Source organism: Drosophila kikkawai, chromosome 3R (genome assembly GCF_030179895.1).
Source record: "Drosophila kikkawai strain 14028-0561.14 chromosome 3R, DkikHiC1v2, whole genome shotgun sequence".
NCBI lineage: Eukaryota > Metazoa > Arthropoda > Insecta > Diptera > Drosophilidae > Drosophila > Drosophila kikkawai.
In genome coordinates this window covers 23891787-23912083 of record NC_091731.1, presented here as the reverse complement: position 1 = coordinate 23912083, position 20297 = coordinate 23891787, and the positions used below count along the sequence as shown (strand labels likewise).

The 20297-nt window shown below is 44.5% G+C and overlaps 7 protein-coding genes across 7 annotated transcripts in view; 6 read left to right on the top strand and 1 right to left on the bottom strand.

Moving 5' to 3' along the window:
- Positions 1–338: 338 nt before the first annotated feature.
- Positions 339–1689, top strand: LOC108070649 (probable dimethyladenosine transferase). Its single transcript, XM_017161218.2, has 3 exons — positions 339–515; positions 578–1290; positions 1465–1689. Exons 1-3 carry the CDS (start codon positions 458–460, stop codon positions 1612–1614), a joined length of 921 nt encoding a protein of 306 aa, XP_017016707.1. The 5' UTR covers positions 339–457; the 3' UTR covers positions 1615–1689.
- Positions 1690–2034: 345 nt separating this feature from the next.
- Positions 2035–3279, top strand: LOC108070721 (serine protease snake). The gene is made up of 3 exons (XM_017161315.2): positions 2035–2178; positions 2261–2531; positions 2590–3279. Exons 1-3 carry the CDS (start codon positions 2091–2093, stop codon positions 3176–3178), a joined length of 948 nt encoding a protein of 315 aa, XP_017016804.1. The 5' UTR covers positions 2035–2090; the 3' UTR covers positions 3179–3279.
- Positions 3280–3696: 417 nt separating this feature from the next.
- On the top strand, positions 3697–4950 carry LOC108070720 (venom protease). The gene is made up of 3 exons (XM_017161314.2): positions 3697–3856; positions 3910–4180; positions 4238–4950. Exons 1-3 carry the CDS (start codon positions 3766–3768, stop codon positions 4830–4832), a joined length of 957 nt encoding a protein of 318 aa, XP_017016803.1. The 5' UTR covers positions 3697–3765; the 3' UTR covers positions 4833–4950.
- A 131-nt stretch (positions 4951–5081) lies between these two features.
- LOC108070636 (serine protease snake) lies at positions 5082–6421 on the top strand. Its single transcript, XM_017161202.3, is given in 6 exon segments — positions 5082–5324; positions 5420–5584; positions 5587–5686; positions 5743–6058; positions 6116–6258; positions 6412–6421. Coding segments are annotated over 6 exon segments (813 nt in total). The 5' UTR covers positions 5082–5245.
- Positions 6422–6460: 39 nt separating this feature from the next.
- On the top strand, positions 6461–9760 carry Sirt7 (sirtuin 7). Its single transcript, XM_017161308.3, has 2 exons — positions 6461–6812; positions 7010–9760. Exons 1-2 carry the CDS (start codon positions 6678–6680, stop codon positions 9209–9211), a joined length of 2337 nt encoding a protein of 778 aa, XP_017016797.1. The 5' UTR covers positions 6461–6677; the 3' UTR covers positions 9212–9760.
- Positions 9761–10065: 305 nt separating this feature from the next.
- Positions 10066–13767, bottom strand: Cul5 (cullin 5). The gene is made up of 6 exons (XM_017161271.3): positions 13744–13767; positions 12073–13673; positions 11529–12007; positions 11284–11462; positions 11070–11219; positions 10066–11015 (listed from the first exon to the last, which is right to left on the bottom strand). Exons 1-6 carry the CDS (start codon positions 13750–13752, stop codon positions 10878–10880), a joined length of 2556 nt encoding a protein of 851 aa, XP_017016760.1. The 5' UTR covers positions 13753–13767; the 3' UTR covers positions 10066–10877.
- Positions 13768–15276: 1509 nt separating this feature from the next.
- Positions 15277–20297, top strand: part of Bicra (BRD4 interacting chromatin remodeling complex associated protein) — a 55472-nt gene continuing 50451 nt past the window's right edge. Inside the window, exon 1 of the mRNA XM_041777109.2 lies at positions 15277–15499. Coding sequence (XP_041633043.1) covers positions 15469–15499 — 31 coding nt within the window. The 5' untranslated portion in view covers positions 15277–15468. The remainder of the gene's footprint in view (positions 15500–20297) is intronic.

The following is a 20297-nucleotide window of genomic DNA, read 5'->3' as shown; positions in this document are numbered from 1 at the left end:
ATTGTGTTTGAATCAAACTAAAAACAGGGAAAGGGTTCCATTTAATAGAGTTTGAAACGAAATGGAGGGCAACATTAAAAAAAAAATATTTAGAAAAAAATACTTAAAAAACACCATAACCATAAAGGGTTAACATATTTTAGAACATAGAAATATTTCAGTGTTTATGTTTCAAGTGGTTTATTAAGGAAAGCTCTCCCCATGCTAAAATTTGTTTATACAATTGAAAACTGTTTTATTCAAAAAGTTTTAAAATTTCATTTAACAGCTCGTTTACAGATGTAAATAACAGAGACGATAATGACAGCCGATAAGTTATCGGCTACATTTATCATCCCTAACAGCTGCTGATTAACAGCGCACATGTTGCCATCACAAAAAGAAGAAGAAGTTCAAAACAATATATAATTTGTTTAATTTTAACAAGTTTATAGGAAATAAGCAGGTGCCAGTCAAAATGCCAAAGGTGAAAACGGAAAAGAAAACCCGCATCCACACGGAGGTGCAGAAGCAGGGTGAGTTTATTTGGTACATGAAACAATAAACCAAAAGTAATCATTGCTCCCATGCCGACCAGGAATCGTATTCAACAAGGACTTTGGCCAGCATATCCTGAAAAATCCGCTGGTGATCACCACTATGCTGGAGAAGGCCGCCCTACGCGCCACGGATGTAGTGCTGGAAATCGGTCCTGGTACCGGCAACATGACCGTACGGATGCTGGAGCGTGCCAAGAAAGTAATCGCCTGCGAAATTGACACTCGGCTGGCGGCCGAGCTGCAGAAGCGCGTCCAGGCGACGCCGCTGCAACCAAAATTGCAGGTGCTCATCGGCGACTTCCTTAAGGCGGAACTGCCCTTCTTCGACCTCTGCATTGCCAACGTGCCGTACCAGATTAGTTCGCCGCTGATATTCAAGCTGCTGCTCCACCGCCCGCTCTTTCGATGCGCCGTCCTCATGTTCCAGCGCGAGTTTGCCCAGCGATTGGTGGCCAAGCCGGGCGACAAGCTCTACTGCCGTCTAAGCATCAACACACAGCTGCTGGCCCGCGTCGACATGCTGATGAAGGTGGGCAAGAACAACTTCAAGCCGCCACCAAAGGTCGAGTCGAGCGTGGTGCGCCTGGAGCCAAAGAACCCGCCGCCGGCAGTCAACTTCACCGAGTGGGATGGCCTCACGCGTATCGCCTTTCTGCGCAAGAACAAGACGCTGGCAGCCACCTTTAAGGTAACCTCCGTGCTGGAGATGCTCGAGAAGAACTACAAGCTGTATCGCTCGCTTAGAAACGAGGTGAGTTTGCACTAAAAGCTGTTGATAGATAAAGGCGTATAACTCTAAAGCTTTCTCTTAACTTATTAATCCCGTTTTACGAGTTATTTTGTTGCATAAATATGTACAATTTCATATTTTCTTCGGTAGAAAACTTGCATTGACAATTAATTTATTTGCTTATTTTCCACGCAGCCCGTTGAAGATGACTTCAACATGCAAAACAAAGTTATTGGCATTTTGGAGGAACTGGACATGGCCACCAATCGTGCGAGAAGCATGGATATTGACGACTTCATGCGGCTTCTGATGGCCTTTAACTCAGCGGGCATACACTTCAATTAGTTTTAGTTTTCGACTTTAGTTTGTTAAACATTGTACAATATAATACATACAATAATATACATACATAAACGTTAAGCCAACCAACTTTTGGTGAATTCTATTTTTTGTGATGAAAACCGGTATGCTTCATTCTTGTACAGTATACATTGGATAAGTTAGCCCATATAAGGTTACAGTTTATTTAAGAATTAATTGTGTAAAAGGTTTTTTTTGGGGAAATTCAAATGGAGTATATGTATTTTATCTTATCTTCTGGGAGATTCAGGGAAAGGCTTAACTCTCATAAATGTATTTACTCAGTTTTTAATGCGTATCTCTATCTTCTACTGTGTACGGGAATCTGATCAGCTGATGGAGGAAAGAGGGATTATCGGGCAAGTTCAACTGCGCAATTGAAAACTAGTTGATTAACAGCTTCGATTCGATCAGTTGCCGGCCGATCGCCTCCCACTGCAGTTCGAGAGCTAATTAAGATCATGTCAATGCGTTCGCTTGGAACGCTTTTTCTGCTATGCTGCGGCAACCTTGTTCTCGCCCAGAACCCGGATCCAGCCGCCGAGAGAGGTAAACAAAATTATTATTAATTTTAATATAAATAAATAATTGAATTAAAATAAAATATTAATATTTCTTAAACATCCCCTAGCTTGCACACTTTTCAAGAAGACAGTTTTCGAGGAGAGCATTCCCATTAGCCCATTTTTCCCCAATGCCCCGATTATATACAATACGCTTGACTCCTGCAGTGGGTCGCGACCCCTGATAGTGGACGGCACTCCGGCAGAACCCAAGGAATTCCCCCATGCAGCGAGACTGGGCCACCGGATGGCCAATAATGAAATCAAATGGTTCTGTGGCGGCACCTTGATCAGCAATCGCGTGGTGCTCACAGCGGCCCACTGTTTCTATTCCGAGATGTACGTACATATGAGAAGAATCTTCCAATCTGATAATGTAATCCCTCACTTTCCGCAGCGGCGAGGTCAACGTGGTGCGTTTGGGTGAGCTTGAGTTCGACACTGATACGGACGACGCTGAGCCCGAGGACTTTGGCGTGGCCCGGCTTATCGAACATGAAGAGTATAGGGATCCCGCCCTCTACCATGACATCGGCTTGGTGCGGCTCGATCGGGAGGTGAAGTTCAACCTGTATAAGCATCCAGCCTGCCTGCCCTTCGACGACGGCGAGCAGCACGAAACCTTCATTGCGATCGGTTGGGGCCAAAGGGCGTTTACCAAGAAGGAGTCCAAAAAGCTGCTGAAGGTGCAGCTCCGGAGCTATGGGCAGAGGTGTCTAGAAACCTCGGAAGCGAACAATGTGCTGCCCAAGGGCTTTAACACCACCATTCAGCTGTGCATCGGATCGAAGGACAACAAGGACACCTGCAACGGAGACTCTGGTGGCCCGGCCCTGGCCTATCACAAGACCTACACCTGCATGTACCATGTAATGGGCATCACCTCGGCGGGAGTCAGTTGCTCCACCCCCGATATACCCAGTGCCTATACGAGAGTCCACTACTACCTGGACTGGATTAAAAGAGAGTTGGCGAAGACCTCGTAGAGTCAAAGGATTTTTGCATTTATTTTTTAATTACTTAAATAGCCAATTCTGTTTTCTTAGAAAGATATAAATGTAGAAAATAAATACTTTAGATTTTCGTAGATTTTTTTTTAAATTTCCAAACCGGTTTGGGGTGCTTAAGTCGTAACTCAAATTTCATAGAATATTTTCTGGTTTTAATTCCGCAGAAAGCAGTTTTTCTATTTCCTAGTTTGATTTTTGAATAAATATAAATATATAGTTTTTCGTACCTCTATATATAGATACATATATCAGTGAGTTCGTAACCTTTTGAAGACCTTCAAGTGCAGTAAATATTTTAAAACCGGAAAACTGGCTTTTTTGTATTCAACTTCGGTTTGCTCAAGTCGTGAGCATTGAATTTATATGCACTCATGGTGTAAGCCCCTATAATTTTTAAGTATTCAATTTCTTATCAATAAATACACGAACTTTCCCAGTATTTAATGGCTCTCCTGCGATGCACTTCAGAACCCGAAACCGAATCGAACCTCTCGTAAGACGAGCTTTATGATCATCGCCGATAACGCTGTCAGTAGCAAACAAATCGTAGAGGCAAGCAGACGATGAAAGCTGAAATGTATTTCTGGCTGGAAGTCTCAGTGGTGGTTCTATCTGTTCAACTGGTGACCTGCCAAGATCCGGACCTAGTAAGAAGTGCGTCTGTATTTATCTTCTAGGCGATCAATTCTAAGATTTACTCCTAACAGCCTGCGCCGAATACAAAACCGAAGTCTGGGATGAGACCTCTGAGTTCAGTCTGCTAATAGAGGGATCTGCACCTATCTACAAGACGGAGGACAAGTGCACCAGCTACGCACCCCTTATAATTGGCGGTGGACCAGCCTCGCCCAAGGAGTTTCCTCACGCCGCCCGGCTGGGACATCGCGATGAAGATGGCAAGACGATTTGGTTTTGTGGAGGAACTCTTATCAGCAATCGGCATGTGCTGACGGCAGCTCATTGTCACTTTGCCGACGAGTATGCATACAGATAATATATATTATCATATATTTATTATATGCAAATTTATTGCAGGGGCTCTGTTAATATCGTCCGCCTCGGGGAACTAGAGTTTGGCACTGACACCGACGACGCTGATCCCGAGGACTTTAGCGTTAAGGACCACACGATGCATCCCGACTTCGATTATCCAGCTCTTTACAATGACCTGTCCATCATTAGGCTGACCAGGACTGTATCCTTTAACGAGTACAAGCATCCAGCATGCCTTCCGTTTAGCGACGGAAAATCAGACCCTTCCTTCGTCGCCATCGGCTGGGGGCAGCTAGAGTTCGTTCCTCGGCGTGGTGCGGAGACCAAGAAGCTGCAGAAGGTTAAGCTCAGTAACTACGGCACCCGCTGCTCGATTACCGCGGAAAAAAACGAGCAGCTGCCCAATGGATATAATGCCACCACGCAAATCTGTATTGGGTCATCTGAGCACAAGGATACCTGCAACGGCGACTCTGGCGGACCAGTGCTAACCTACCACAAGACATTTCCTTGCATGTACCACGTAATGGGTATCACCTCGTTTGGAGTGGGTTGCGACACGCCCGATGTGCCCGCCATGTATACGAGGGTGCACTTCTACATCAACTGGATCAAGCAGGAGCTGGCCAAGACGTAAAGATTTAGATTTGGATAAATTTTTGATGAATATCCGTAAATTTCAATGTATACATTTTAACAACAACCCGGCTAAATAAATGTAAAAACAATGATTTAAAAAAACCTTACCAAGTCAACCAGCCCCTTCCATTAATTAACGTGTTATTATTAGCATATTCTTTTAATATGCGAGTAAACAAATCGCCTTTATAGCGGGCCAAACGATTACCAAGAAACCACTGGCAGAGCGGGGGATTTCTGTTGGCTTTTACCCGATTGAACCTTCGTCGATGAACCGCTGGTATGATTAGTGGGGAGGCAACAGATCGTTCAATCAGTAACTGATCGGGAGTGAAACCCGTTCGCAACGGATTGGAGCGGCTTGGATCTCGGGGAGTGTAGCTCTCAGTTGATCTCCGATTTAACGTAGAGATGTGGCCGTCTCTGCTCACCACCCTCTTGATCATTCTTCTGGCATGTGTTTTTGGCCAGCATCCGGATGTAGTTAGGTGTGAGTGCGTATTATGACATCGTCATTTTAAGTCTTAAAACATTTCTCCCAAATCATATATTAACATTCCTTCTATTAACCCCTTTCCTCTCCAGCTTGCACGAGATACAAGAAGACCGTGTTTGATGAGACTGTCAACTATGGATTATTCCTGCCCGGAGCCGCGACTCTTAGCCGGGTCATCGACAATTGTCGAAGTTATTTGCCTTTCATTGTAGGTGGTCATCCGGCCCAGGCTCGGGAATTTCCGCACATGGCTCGTTTGGACGTCGCCAAGATCTGGGCATCGACTGGTTCTGCGGCGGCGTTTTAATTAGCGAGAGATTCGTCCTTACCGCTGCCCACTGCCTGGAATCGGAAAAGTACAAATTTTAATCTATAAAATCTAAAAATGTTGCTTACAATTACTACATTTCAGAGGAGACGTGAATGTGGTGCGATTGGGTGAACTAGACTTTGATACGTACTTAGACGACGCTGCTCCCCAGGATTACAATGTTTCTGGATATATTATCCATCCGAATTACGAGGATCCAGAGTTTTACCACGACATTGGAATGATTAAACTGAATGAGGACGTGATCTTTGATCTTTATAAGCATCCCGCCTGTCTGCCATTTCAGGATGATCGTTCCAAAAACACTTTTATAGCCGTAGGATGGGGCAGCATGGATTTGGCAGGGAAGCCCTCGGCCAAGTTGCTCAAAGTGAAGCTGGATCGCTACGGAGAAAAGGTGAGTAATTTGAATTAGAATAGTGCTCTGGCGCCGCATTTATTTGGTATCCTGTAGGTATGCACGAGACTCTTGACCCGGCAATTGGAGGAGTTCCCGCGTGGATTTGATGAGCGAACCCAACTCTGTGTGGGTTCCGAGATGGCCCGGGATACATGTAGCGGCGATTCGGGCGGACCTCTGCTGATATACCATGAGGAGTATTTTATAATAATAATATTATTATTATTATTATTATTATTATTATTATTATTATTATTTACCATTTTAATGTACTAAACTAAACACATTTTATAAACATTAACTTGCGATTAATTTGCAACTTGAATTTTTTAAAACGCTGCATCCCTAAGCTATCGATAACCGATATCTATCGATGCGGACATCGATAGTTGTTTACCTTTTTTCACAAAACAAAAAAAAATTTACAAAACAATAGTTGTCGCACAATTTAGCGAATTGCAAATTCATCGCTAATAAAATGTAAGCGGTAATCCTGCGGACACTGCATCACACTTGGCCATCTCCCGCATCTTTCCCGTTCCTGGCCGCGGCGCACTTTAATTCGGTTTCCCGCATATACACCTGAGATTGCCAATTGTGCCGGACCAGCAGGACCATGGAGCTGGAGCAGCAGATGGAGCTGGAGCAGAAGCAGGAGAAGGATGTGGCGCAGTCTTATATAACGCGGGCCAAGATGAATCCGGCCAAGAAGGACAACGAGAAGCGGAGACGCAAGGATGCCATGCGAAGGGTAATTAAAGTCCGCCATAGTACATATGTGTGTGTGTGTGTGTGTATGTGTGCCCTACTGGTGTGCGTGTGTGTGTGTGTGCTTGTATCCTGGCAGGAAGTGTTCCAATTTATCCAGTTCAGAGAGATAAAACCAACAGTTTTTAGGAAAATATAAATATTTAAAAATAACTAAAAAATATATTTCTTTCATTCTAGGTCTCGATGATTTTGAAAAAATGCGACTCGCTGCGCTCGGCGGATGACCGACAGTTTCTCGATAAACACCCGGATATGGTGAAGGCGACCAAGAAGCGCAAGGAGCGCGTGGAAATCTACAAGGAGAGGGTGGTGGAACGCGAGGATGCGCCGCACGTGATTGAGGCAAAGGTGGAGCAGCTGGCCAATATCATATCGCAGGCCAAGCATTTGGTTTGCTACACTGGCGCCGGGATTAGCACAGCGGCCTTGATACCGGACTACCGAGGCAGCCAGGGCATTTGGACCCTGCTGCAGAAGGGCCAAGATATTGGGGAGCATGATCTATCCAGTGCGAATCCCACCTATACGCATATGGCCCTGTACGAGCTCCACCGCCGTCGACTCCTCCATCATGTGGTGTCACAGAACTGCGATGGTCTGCACCTGAGATCCGGATTACCGAGGCATTCGCTGTCCGAGATCCATGGCAACATGTATGTGGAGGTGTGCAAGAACTGCCGTCCGAACGCCGTCTACTGGCGTCAGTTCGACACCACTGAGATGACCGCCCGCTACTGCCACAAGACCCACCGGCTGTGCCATCGCTGCTCGGAGCCCCTGTACGACACCATCGTGCATTTCGGGGAGCGAGGAAACCTCAAGTGGCCGCTAAACTGGGCGGGTGCCACTGCGAGTGCCGAGCGAGCGGATGTGATTCTCTGCCTGGGCTCCAGCCTTAAAGTACTCAAAAAATACACCTGGCTATGGCAGATGGATCGGCCGGCACGCCAGCGTGCCAAGATCTGTGTAGTAAACCTGCAGTGGACGCCCAAGGACGCGATAGCCAGCATCAAGATCAATGGCAAGTGCGATCGGGTGATGGCGCAACTGATGCACCTCCTCCACATTCCAGTGCCCGTTTACACCAAGGAAAAGGATCCGATCTTTGCACATGCGTCGCTCCTGATGCCCGAGGAGCTGCATACGCTCACGCAACCGCTGTTGAAGAACGCCGATGAAGAGGAAGCCTTTACCACCACGACCGAGGAGACACAGGACTCGACCATCTCCAGCGAGAGCTGCAGCTACAATTATAGCGATCTGCCCATCGGCAAGGGGCCGCGCATCCGGACGCCGATTAAGAACGGACGACGGGTGAAGACCAATCTGGAACTTCGTCAAAAATATAAGCTAACCAATGGCCAGGATGAGGAAATCAAGGTGGAACAGCTGGGCACTAATGGCGAGGTAAAGAATGAGGATAAAAATGGCGCCATTTTGCAGCTGGAAGCTACGGAGACATCCGTTAAAATAGAGACTGATGAGGTAAAACTGGAAGTAATCGACAGCCATGTGACCTTCGTAAAACAAGAGCTGCATCTGCTAGAGCTCTTGCCCAAGCTGGAGCCCCTGTCCCTCAAGGAGGAGGCAGAGGAAACGGTAGATACACAGGTGGTGGTGGCCAATGGCCAAGTGGAGTTGCCCAAGCTAGTGGCCATCCAAAAATCCAGTGTAGTCAGCAGTACCGAGCTCCCGATTGAGCTAAGACTGGAACCAATGGAACTGCCACCGCTGGTGCCTATTGGAGCACCCCTGAGCACGCCGTTCGTCGAGCCCAAACTTGTACTGCCACCTGCCTTTCAGGCGCTTAACATCCAAACCCAGAGCGACTCCAGCACAGAACACGATGATGAGGAAGAGGAAGACGAACAGGAGGATCTGGGAGAAGAAAATATCCTGGCCCAAGTGGATTTGCTAAGGCAGAACACCGATGAAGAGCTTCTCCGCCAGTTGCCAAGCTGGTACGACGCAAAGTATGCGTACTCCGGACTGCACAGCATCCTGATACCACCGCCAGCGGATCTAAATATTTGGAACCTGCAGGTGGTGCCCAACTTTGCCATGAACCGCTCTGCCGCCAGCTGTGACTTCTGCTTCGACCGGTATGCCGAGCTGGAGTGCCAATTCTATCGTCGCTGGAACCTTAATCAGCGCAAGCACAAGAAACGGGCCAGGAGCGGCCGGTTTGTGGTCTGTGAGTGCTGTCCCACATCCGATGACGACGATGAATACGATGAGAATATATCCTTGGCGCACATTGCGGCCGCGGAGACCGCCAAGCGAAGGCAGCAGCTGAGCACGAGTTTTCCAAGAAAGCTGGCACGCACCCAGGCGGGGTGGTACGGCAAGGGCTATAAAAAGGGACGCAAGCGACGGTAGATCTACAGATAGTTTGGTCCTAATCCTAAACCCAATAAACTAGGGCGCTAGCTGATAACCAATTGAGGAGACTTTTAAAGGAAACTAGATTTTCCATTTAAATCTTCTTCCTCCTGTGGCAGTCACAAGATACCGACCCAACCTTAACCGAGATATGCATACGCCCGCTTCAATAGTATTTTAGCTGTGTAGGATCATAAGTCATAGCATAGGCTAGGGTTCCGAATTCATAATTTATACATATATGTATTTTAAGGCGTCAGCATCCCTGTGTCCTTGTTATTTGAGGGAATGATCTTTGTAAACTTTGAATGTCCCTGAGTTTTTGTCCATATAATTTAACTAATTAGGTTAATGTAATGTTTTTAAAATGTATTTTGCATGTCAGAACTGTGGAGCTGAGGTATTTTTCCATCGATTATCATAATTGATTAGTTTGTATCATTTACATTTGTAGTTTATTTCGAGTCAATCTTTTCGTGTTCGACCCAAAATCCGCCCTTTATTTTTATAAGTTTAATAAACAAGACAAGCATTTTGCTGTAATGATATGCAGTTGTGTTTTATTTGGGCAACTATATGAGGTTCTAAAATAAAATATTTATTAAAAAACAAAAGGAAGCTGTTTCTAATTAAAATTAATAGTGTTAGTAGCCCATCCATCATCCATAACACACATGACATGGCAGAACCAAGAACCGGAATAAGCTTTTCCGATAGTTTTTGATGCGCTGAACTCGAATCCGGTCTCTGAAAATTTCCTATACCTTAAGCTTTCAAAATATTTAAACTTAAAAGAATGCACACAATATATGTACACAAGACTGCCACCAATTTAAAAATGAATAAGAAATGTGGATTCGCTTCATTATCTGGGTAGAACCAAGTTTATTCATTAACTTAAAATGTAAAAGTATTGCTATATTTTAGCTGTAGTTGTTTAGCGATCGCGTGTGTGTATTGTGAGTGTTTGCGTGTATGTTTATGCATTCCATGCTGGGAGAGTGCCAGACCTCAGGAGGCTTAAATCCCTATGTGGATGAGCGCATCGTCTTACGCAGAACATTGCAAAAATACCCAAGAATCAACAGAAGACGACCAGGCAACGGAAACAAACAAGGGAGGTGAACTACATACGTAGAAAACAGCAAGTTGATTAGATTAACGCTATCGATCGATAAATATTCATGGGGGGCAGGGTGCGGGCATGGGCACGGAACTTCCAGGGGGGCTTTTGGGGGGGTGCACTTAAACGCACGAAACATAATACCTAGAGCTACATGCGCCTTAAAAGCCAATGGAGTTAGTTGGGCCGAATATAAAAATACAAAGATTCACAAAATACGAATACGGATATGGTTACAGACGTGGAGGAGATGCGGAAGGCGGACGCCGGACTGAAATGCCTGCCGATTTAAATGCTTTGAGGACGCAATGTCAGCAGCGAATCACGATTCCATATATATAATACAATTGATCCAATTCCACAGTTAGAAATAAAGGTTGCATTCGTGCTTTGAGCACGTCTCGGCATTGAGATTAAAATCGCCGTAGCGACGGCGTGTGAGGGGAATGGAAATGGAGATAGGGAATGATTGCTTAGACGGGGGACTGAGACTAGAGCCTGGGACCTGGAGCAGCATCTGGGAGAGCAGCCATAGCCATTCTATGCCACATAGATGAACATGTTGATGTCGTCGTCGTCGCGCCTCATATACTTGTGCTCTATAAGCCACTCCAGCTGCTCCTTGATCATCTTCTTGGACGGCAGGAACATGTTCTTCAGTATATCGATAAGTTCACCCTGCAAAACAAAGCGACTGAAGATCCGCCAAAATGGACACTTCAAAGCAATTACCTGCAGCGCAGCATTGTTCATCCGCTTGCGCACCTTCATGATCTTGATTATGGCTTCCTGAGTGCGCAGGATGCGAAGCTGCACAATGGACTGATTGTCCTCTTGCTGTGACCGTTCCGTGCTCAGTTGCAGCCGACCAATAAGGTTAAGCTAAGGGAAACGGAAAAGCTGATTATAGTTAAAGTCCCCTGGATGTTATCCTATATTTCTTTACCTTTCCACGCCGCTGCGATTTGCCATTCTTGACGATGGCAAATTCCTGATTGATATAGAACATTGTGTTCTCGGCAAAGTCTTTGGGCGAATTGATGGCCGCCGGCTCCATGAGCAGTATTTGCTTTTTGATTTTGGGAAAGGCCACCAGCGACCACAGCGTTCGCCTCAGTTCGGGATCTTTAACAGAAAACGGGAAATACTTTTAAGCTCAGGGAGTTCCCAAATTAAATAATGAAACCCTACCTGGCAGTTCGGTGGCAAGGCGTAGATTCTCATAGGATATCTTGTCGTGCTGCCGCTGATTCCAGGCAAACAGGACGGCCATTTGGAAGGTGGTCACGTCCAGATCATAGCGACCAAAGTTGTTTACAAAGGTGATGGTGCCGTTGCTCATGTGATGATACCACTGCAGTTTGCGGCCGGAATGCTTCTTCTTGTAAAACTCCTCCACATCGGGAATATAGTCCTCCAGTTCGATGGGCAGCGACACTGACACGCGCTCCGAGCAACGTGCCCAGGCACCGGCATTGAGTATTTTAATATTGATAGCGTCGTGGCGACTTATCGAGCTGCGGAATTGAGTATTCAAATCTTCGCTGACCTTAATGTCCTGGAACATTCGTGCCAGCCGATTGACGTAGTCTGCTGGCATTCCCACCTCGCGCAGCCACTCAACAATGTCCTCCTCCTTTTCGCTGTCCGCACTGGTGCCGAGAATCAGGCTGAAAAATTATACAGAATTCGTAGAAAATCAATCCCAATCAATAGATTTGAGCTATAAACTCACCGCCTCGTCAAATGAACCTTGTGGTAGCGCATAAAGACATCCTTGTTGTTCACGTATTTCAGTACAAGCAAAACGTCGCGCAGGCGGGCGTCAATCTGCTCGCTGGTGAGGCGCTTGCTGAGCGGTGTCCGACGCAACAACATGTCGCAATAGTTGGCTAATAGCTCTGGACACTTGCTCTCCGGCGCCGTGTATTTGACGCCCCGATTGGCGATGCTCGTTGGCAGCTCCATCTTGAACACGCTGGTGTCGTTGACGACCGTCTTGAAGGCGATGTCGCGGGCGGTGAGGAAGCGGGGATCGTCATTGAAGGCGTTGCGCACCAGGTCACTGAACTTGTTGAACAGCTCCAGCAGCCGCTCCACATACTTTTCCGAGTCCTGGGTAATTACCTCAGAGGCGGAGAGCATGTCAGCCAAACCCGCGGACTGGATGTGTCGCTGCAGGTCACTCATCATCGCCTCCACACCGACGCCGTGCAGGACTCGGTCCATTAGTCGGAACATGAGATTCAGGCGCTCCGTTTCATAATCCCTGATCAGAGCTGGGCACTCCGCAATGATGGAGTTGAGATGATCGACAATGAGCACCTTGACCAGTGTGTAGGTGAGTATGTTAAAGCTGCTAGGCTCTAGATACCGCTTCGCTCGCACCTCCTCCTCGCGCAGCTTGGCATCTGCGTATTTCATGTAAGCCAGCACTCCGTTCTCCTGCTGCTGCTCCGCGGACTTCAGACGATAGAACTCGGCTGTGGCCTTCAGATAAGCCATCTCGAAGTTCTCCCTGTAGATCTCCAGCTTGTCCTCCGCATTTGAGGAGAGATTCACATAGCTCTCCCGGACGCCTACCACCAGTTGAGCGTCATAAGCATCGCCATTCCGCTCCGCGTGCACAATCTTCATGGCCGACTCCTGCAGGCGGTGCTTGATGTCGTGAAAGATGTGCATGTTCCACGAGTCCAGCATTAACTTGCGGACGGGACTGTCCTCTGTGGGATTCTTTTTCGAGGTGGAGCTGCTACTGCTTCCCGATGACGCCGCACCCGCCGCAGCAGCTGAGCTCGTTGAGGCGGATGTCGAGGCGGCGGCGGCGGAAGTAGAGGCTGCAGAGGAGGCAGCGGCTGCCGCCGAGGTGGAGGCGCTTGCCTTGTTCACCGCGGAGCTACTACTGCCCGGCTGACCACTGCAGGAGGCAGCGGCCGCGGCACTGGTGCTTGCTCCCGAGGCAGATGCGGCGGAGGAGCTTGACGAGGGCTTCACCTGCGGAGACTGCTCCAGCTGGCGAAAAGGCAGCGGCAGGTAGTTGGACTGTGTGAAGAACTTGCGCCATTCCACAATGTAGGTGGCCAGCAGGGCCTGCTCTCCACGCTGAGCCTGTACCTGACTCTGCGCCTGGACGATGAACTCGACGATGTCCTGCTGCAGGCAGTCGTAGATCTTGGCGGCGCCCTTCTCGTCCCACAGGCACACAAAGTGTACGCCGAAGAACAAATCCTGCCACTCGCGCTGCGACACAGTGTCCTGGCGCAGCAGCTTTAGCACGATCCTCCGCTTATCCGGCCAAACCTCTTCAAAGATGTCCCTGTCCCGTTTCCCGATTGCCTGCCCAGGAAGTCTATATATAATGTACGCTGGCCGAGAGTTTGTTCCACCCGCCGGGCAGGTCACTTACCCGTAGCATTTTGTCGTAGCAATCTCTTTGTTTTTGTTGCTGCGTCCGCTTCACTTCATTTATATTTATTTTTTTGTAATTAAAGCAGCGATGGACGATAGTTGGGTATCGTATGGGAAACTCGAGCGATAGGCGTCAGATATCGCTATCGATGTATCGATAGGTGGCACAATCGATGAAAAACAATCTCGAGGAGAAAAAAAATCCGGAGTGTAGGCAAAAGTGCGGGAAATCTGCGGAACGCTGTAGTAGCAGCGCGCGTTTGACAACGGGAAAAACGGCTAGAGCCCCGATCGCTGAAGGCAAACGGAATCCGTTTACAGTGTAATTGTCAACTGATTTTGTCAAATGTTTTGTGAAATTCGCCTGTTTCCCATTTCGTTTTGGTTTTTTTCTTCTCTACCTCTTCGTGAGCGAGTGCGACGGCAGCACTGCGAGCGGCCCATCGCACATAGCCATCTCACTCGCACACACGTCCCCGACCCAATGTCTGCTGCGAGCAAATGTTTCGTATTTCTCCAGAGTTGTCAGGTGTTTTTCGAATGTCAAGTTCGCTGGTTCTTCCGTATTTCAAAACATCGTCATTAATTACAAGAGCTGTACAGAATTTTTAATTTAAATGAAATACATTAAAGGAAGTTAAACATAAACAAAAGCCCTCTTTTAATATGCCTAAATAAGAGAATACACAATATTATGGAATTATATTGTATTGATATCCAGTAAACTTAAATCATTTCCACATTTTACATATGTATATTGCATTGAAATATAAAATTATCTCGAAATCCCCGCATCTAGACATAAAACCGGCAGTGATGAACACAGAAATATCGATATACCTGAAATCCCCGCAGATTAGTGACAACCCTAGTTTCACATTTTTCACATTCACCATTTTCCCTTTGTTTGTCGGCGGCGGCGCTCGTTGTACGGCCGTGCGTAACGAATAATAAACGCAAAAAATCGCGGAAAATACACAAAAACCGTGTTGAAATGTAAATAAACAAAATTCAGATGATCAGTCGCCGATCCAGTGCTCCGATTCCCCAGCATCATGTGCGTAAAAAGCGAGATTCAGTGACCACAACAACAACTACGTGCTGCTGCTGCTGCGTTCATTGACGTGACGCGCGAGCGTGAGAGTGTGTGTGTGCGCGCGTGTGTGTGTCGGTGTGCTTGCCAGTTCAGTGTGTAGGTGTGTGTGGCTGCGCTGCGAGTTGTTGTCAAAATTGAAGCGTTTTTAAAAACAACAAGCCAGCGAAGAAGAGGAAGCAGCAACAAACAAAACACCACAACACGGCACAAATTGCAATAGCAGTAGCAACACCTCAAATATCCCCAAAGCAGCGGCAACAACAACAGCAGCAACATCAACAACGTTAAAGAGCAGTGCCAACATCTGTCGCGTTCTCCTCTTCTACCAAAGAGAGAGAGAAAGAGAGGGCAAAAAGAAAGTCAACAGTCGCGTGTGAAGCGAAATTCGAAAAAATGTCCGAGTGTTTGTGTGTTGAGTGTATAGAATTGAGTAAGAAGCAGCGCGACAAAAGGAAATAAAAGCAATAGCAATAGCGACAGCAAAAGGAACTGGCAACCACAGCAACAACAAATGCAACAAAACAACCAGCAACAAACAACAACCAATGAAGCAATCAAATTTAGTTTAATTTGCTTCTCTAAACCCAACAAAAACACAACACGACAGGGAGCAAAAATATTTTGCCAATGAGTCGCAGACAGTCATTGGATCGACCAGGTGAGAAAATGTGTAAAAATTGGGGAAAATGTGAAAACGAATGGGGAGAACCACACTCGTAATAACGCTTAGGTTGCATCGGCGGCAGGCATTGAGAGGAGAGCCTGCAAGAGCGAGATGAGATGCTGCACTTTGCGCGCATGTTCTCTGGCTCTTCTCGCTGTTTTGGCCCGCTCTTCTCGCTGCTCTAAAAATAAACGTGCTCTCTCTCTGAACGCTTGCTGCGCAGCTGCTCCCAAACACTTGAACTTTGTAAACATATCCAACAATTCTTCTGCCTGACAAACTAGCTGTATAATTAATTGTATTTCAAAATAGCTAACAGTTGAAAAAGGCGACAGAAGAATTCACAAGATATGAATGGAAAATCCACCTCTTTTTCCCTGCTTGCTCGCTTGCCATTCTATTTTTAGCCAGAGTTTCAACACTTGAGCGGGGAAAAGAGAAAGTATCTGTCACTGTCTTAAGCAGATGTAAATGTGGCTCATATAACTCTGTCCTGGTGTGTGTGTCTGGGAAAGAAAGCAGCCAATAACTATAAAAACCAAAAATTCACAAATTTAGCTTTGTGTTTTTTGTATTTTTGCAAAGGCAATCAATTTGACGGACAACGTTACCTTTATTGTTTACATTTACTCTTAAATAGGTATTTTAATTGATTGGTTATTTCTAGCCAAAATTCAAGCCTAATATTTGTTTTGAAAAACAACCTTAAAAATGTCTATTGTTTACGTTAAAAAAAAATTAATCGAGATCCTTCCTTATTCAACTTACCTTGGAAACCGTCATAGTTTCACGTGCTTGTGAAACTATTTTTTTACACATTAAGAACCCTTGAACCGGAATCTACGCTGTAATGTTAAGTAAATAATAATAGGCTTAGCTAGTTTTGCGTTGAGGAATGCTGTCCACTTATCAACGGCAATTAGCGTTGAATGCTAGTCGTGCATCGCTTGGGAACTCAGACAGACCGGCCTCATGCAAACACACGCACACACTCACAGCGAGCACACCCACACCCACCTGTGTATGCGTTCCTTTAATTTATTTATAACATTCAATGTAAACTCTGCTCAAGCGCCGGCCAACAGCAGAAACAACACAAGCAGGCTGCAGTTTGCTTGATTTTTTTTCATTATACGCCGCTTTGTAGGTCAGGGTTGTCGTGTGTAATGCAAAACGTGCCAGCAAATTGAATGAATAAGCGTGGCTAGCGACAATCCGCCCATATATTCTATTGCAACTGCGATCACAACATTTGCCAACAATTGCCGGCTGTTGCCCGAAATAACAATCGAGCTAGCGAGTTTCGAACGGGTTCGCTTAGACACAGGTAATTGGGGTGTAAAATTCGGCTTGATGGACGAAGTGCAACTGCTGATAACCGGTTTATGGCAGTTTTTTTTAACTAGATTATGACCTATGATACTCTGAATATGACTTCCGTTTCCACTTAAATTAAGCACAATAAACTTAAACCAGTATTTTGTGCGAGTATCTTATAACAATAAATTCAATATAATTCAAAACTTTCACCTATCAAAAATATACAAGAGACAAATTGATAACAATAAAAACAAAGTACTTTATAGCTTGGGAATGAAAAAGTTTATTAAAGCAATTATAACCAATAAATTAATTAGTAACATCAGTAAAAAATTCAAAAATATATTATTTTATTAACAGATAAACTAATAGAATAGGGGGAAAGCCATTTAAATGGGTAAAATAAAAACGTTTTACTATTTTAATGTCAAGGGATGGAGATAAAAAATTACTTTAATTAAAAAAAATTCTTTTTACTTGCGGTTCTGGAAGTTTTTTCTTCACAATTGCTGCAATTTCCTAATCTACTCTGACCTTATTTCCAGTCAGTACAGAAAATGTTATCGATATTCACACTGTTTACATGCGATATGATGGTTGGTGTTTGCAGTGTTTACACTGTAAAAATCTATTCCACCTACTAGTTGATTGACTAACATTATTATTATCATTGCCTCAGGTCCAACGCCTTGTTGTGAATTTTCCGCTTAATCTCAATTTAGAAAGCCAAAAGCAGAAGCACCTCAAAACACATTTTGTAGGCGTTGCAGACAATCTGATTCGATTTGTTGTTATTGCTTCGATTTTCGCGCTTTTCTTCGCGTGGAAGCGTGACAAACCGTCATTAAATTCTTTTTAAGGTGAAATCGATTTTCCGGACCATTAGGTGCCATTAGGAATCGTAGCAATTTGAATTTTCACGTTTAATTGTATTGTGCTGACAGTTCGGGCGAGCATTTTGGGCATTATTTATTAATCAATAAATAAATGAGACCTTATCAAGGTCTTTATTCAGATTGTATAGAAATGTGTACTGTCTAAAATGTCGTAATGCGGCTTGTTTATTCGGGATTAACCAACTGATAAGCGATAACTTGTTGGGGTACAGTGCTACGAGTTGAAGCGTTAATGCAGTACAAATTAAATAATACAGACTCCATTGTTAAACAATTTATTGTTTTTTTTTTATTCTTTAATAAAAGTACTTTTTGTACACAGCTTGAAACTACTTATTAGCATATAAAGTCAGTCATTTCACAATGTTTTTGTATCTCTCATTATCTGCTCTAACTAAGTGATTAGTAATGCTGATACGTTCCTCTGCTAGATGATTCACGCTGAGTTACATATTATATAAACAACGATTTATACGTTTGCTTATAAGAGCTAATATTCGTGTTTTTTTAGAGCTTTGCTAGAACTTATTCCTCGTGCCCGGCATTACACTCTTTAGAAATTGTATTTGCTTATCAACAGAGAGATTTCGGAGAGCATATGGGTGCAAAAAAGAGAGTTTTTCATTCTTCTCTCCCGCTTTCCGCGAACTCTCTGCCTTTCGGATATATTCCAGCAATTTCTCTCTAGACTCACGCTGTTGTTATCAGTGCATTTGTTGCTCTATGCGCCTAATTGCTCTTAGCTTTTTTCGCTTTTGTATAATGATTTACGAGTGCCAAGCAAGGCCAAGAACAATGTTGGCAGATGAAAATTTGATTAGCATATAGACGGGTCCCCAAACCGACTCCCCCTCAAAGTGGAAAATCCAAGCATTCATGCAGCATCGTCATCCTCGAGGCACATCATTAATCTTGGCACACAAAGGGACAGCAAAAAGTTGGCAAAAGTTGCCAAAGCAACGCATAGGGCTATTAACTTCCCCGTCCCTCTCTTGTTCCACTCTCACTCTCTGTTTTTCCTCTTTTCCCTAATGAAATTGCTTTGATTTCTGGAAAAAGCTTGCGAACTTTTCTCATCTAGCGTCCTGCGTCTGGTACAGCAAATTACATGAATCCTTGTGGTTTTTCCAACCTTTTGTGGAGTTTGCTATAAGTCTTGACACTTTATTTTGAAGACTTATTACAGAGGTTGTTAGATAATGGCAGTTTTTGTCATAACTTGTCTAGCTTATTAGCAAAAGCAACTGTCAAAATAATAATAATAATAAATATATATTTTTATACTTAAAACCAACAAAAAAATATATTAACTGCATATCGCACCTATAAAAGTAATTTTGATATATGAATATTTAAAACAAATCTCAAATAAAAACGGTCAAATAAATATTAAAATATAAAAAATCATGTTAACAATGCCTGTAAGAATAGCTTTTTATTGCCAAAACTGAATTAACCAAATTATTTCACAATGACACAAATCCTTGGGGTTGGCCACTTGGCGGTTGAGTTAAAAGTTGACACTTCTTTTTGGGGGTTAATCGCGCCGCTGGCTGCGATGTGTATCTATCTATTAAAAAATCGGGGCGAGTCGAAGTGGCCAGAAGACGATGTGGAAAACGACGACGACGATGCCGACGACAATCGCGAATGCGCTCTCAGGAAATTGTTTTTGGGAGCACGTCGGAATTAGCGCCAATAACAATGGGAAAACTGAAGCAGAAGACTCGAGTCGGAGTCAATTTCCCGAGGGAAAAAATAAAAACCTTCTAACCGAACACAGACGCAGAAAAGTAGGCAATGTAATATAAATATAAATTGTATTTATAAGGACAAAAGGGCATGGCCTTAATGGAAATATGTTTTACTTAACTTAAGAACGTTAATGTTCACAAATCAAGTAAATGTCTCTTTTTCAACACTAGTAGAAGCGTATATTAAAAAGCCAGTTATAAATTGTTTAGCTTACTAAAATCTAACTTAAATCAACATTTACAGCACCGAATAGTAGGCAATACCAATTATATGTCAAAATGCATTTACCAACACAGCTCTGGAAATCAAGGACCTCATGTCCTTTACTAGAAATATTTCCCCAGTCTAATCGACCAATTTCCGATGCTGTCCATGCATCATCCAAGTCCGGAATTCGCCCTTTCAGTTGTGCCAGTTGTAAATTGTTGGTAGTGAATCGTAGCTATTGGGTCGCTGAATGATAAAGGGGGGTCAGACGAAAGCTGGGCATAAATTATTTTTGCCGCCCGAAAGTCTAATATGGCGGCAACGGATATGCGGCTGCCATCCGCCAGTTAGACATGCACCCAACACCTATAGCAACTTAATTAGAAACCTTAAAGGGTTTTTCAAAGTGGGCATACAAATCGGCGCGTATTATGCCTTTTAAGTTTAACAGGGGCATTACTAAGTTACTTATAAATTCTAAACAATATAAACAAGTTATGAAATAATTTTAATTGATTACTTGGGTAATTTTATTTATTTAAAGTGAATGCATAAGTACATATATTCCGTAAAACTATGCATATGTTAATTAAAAATCAGGATTTACTATATAT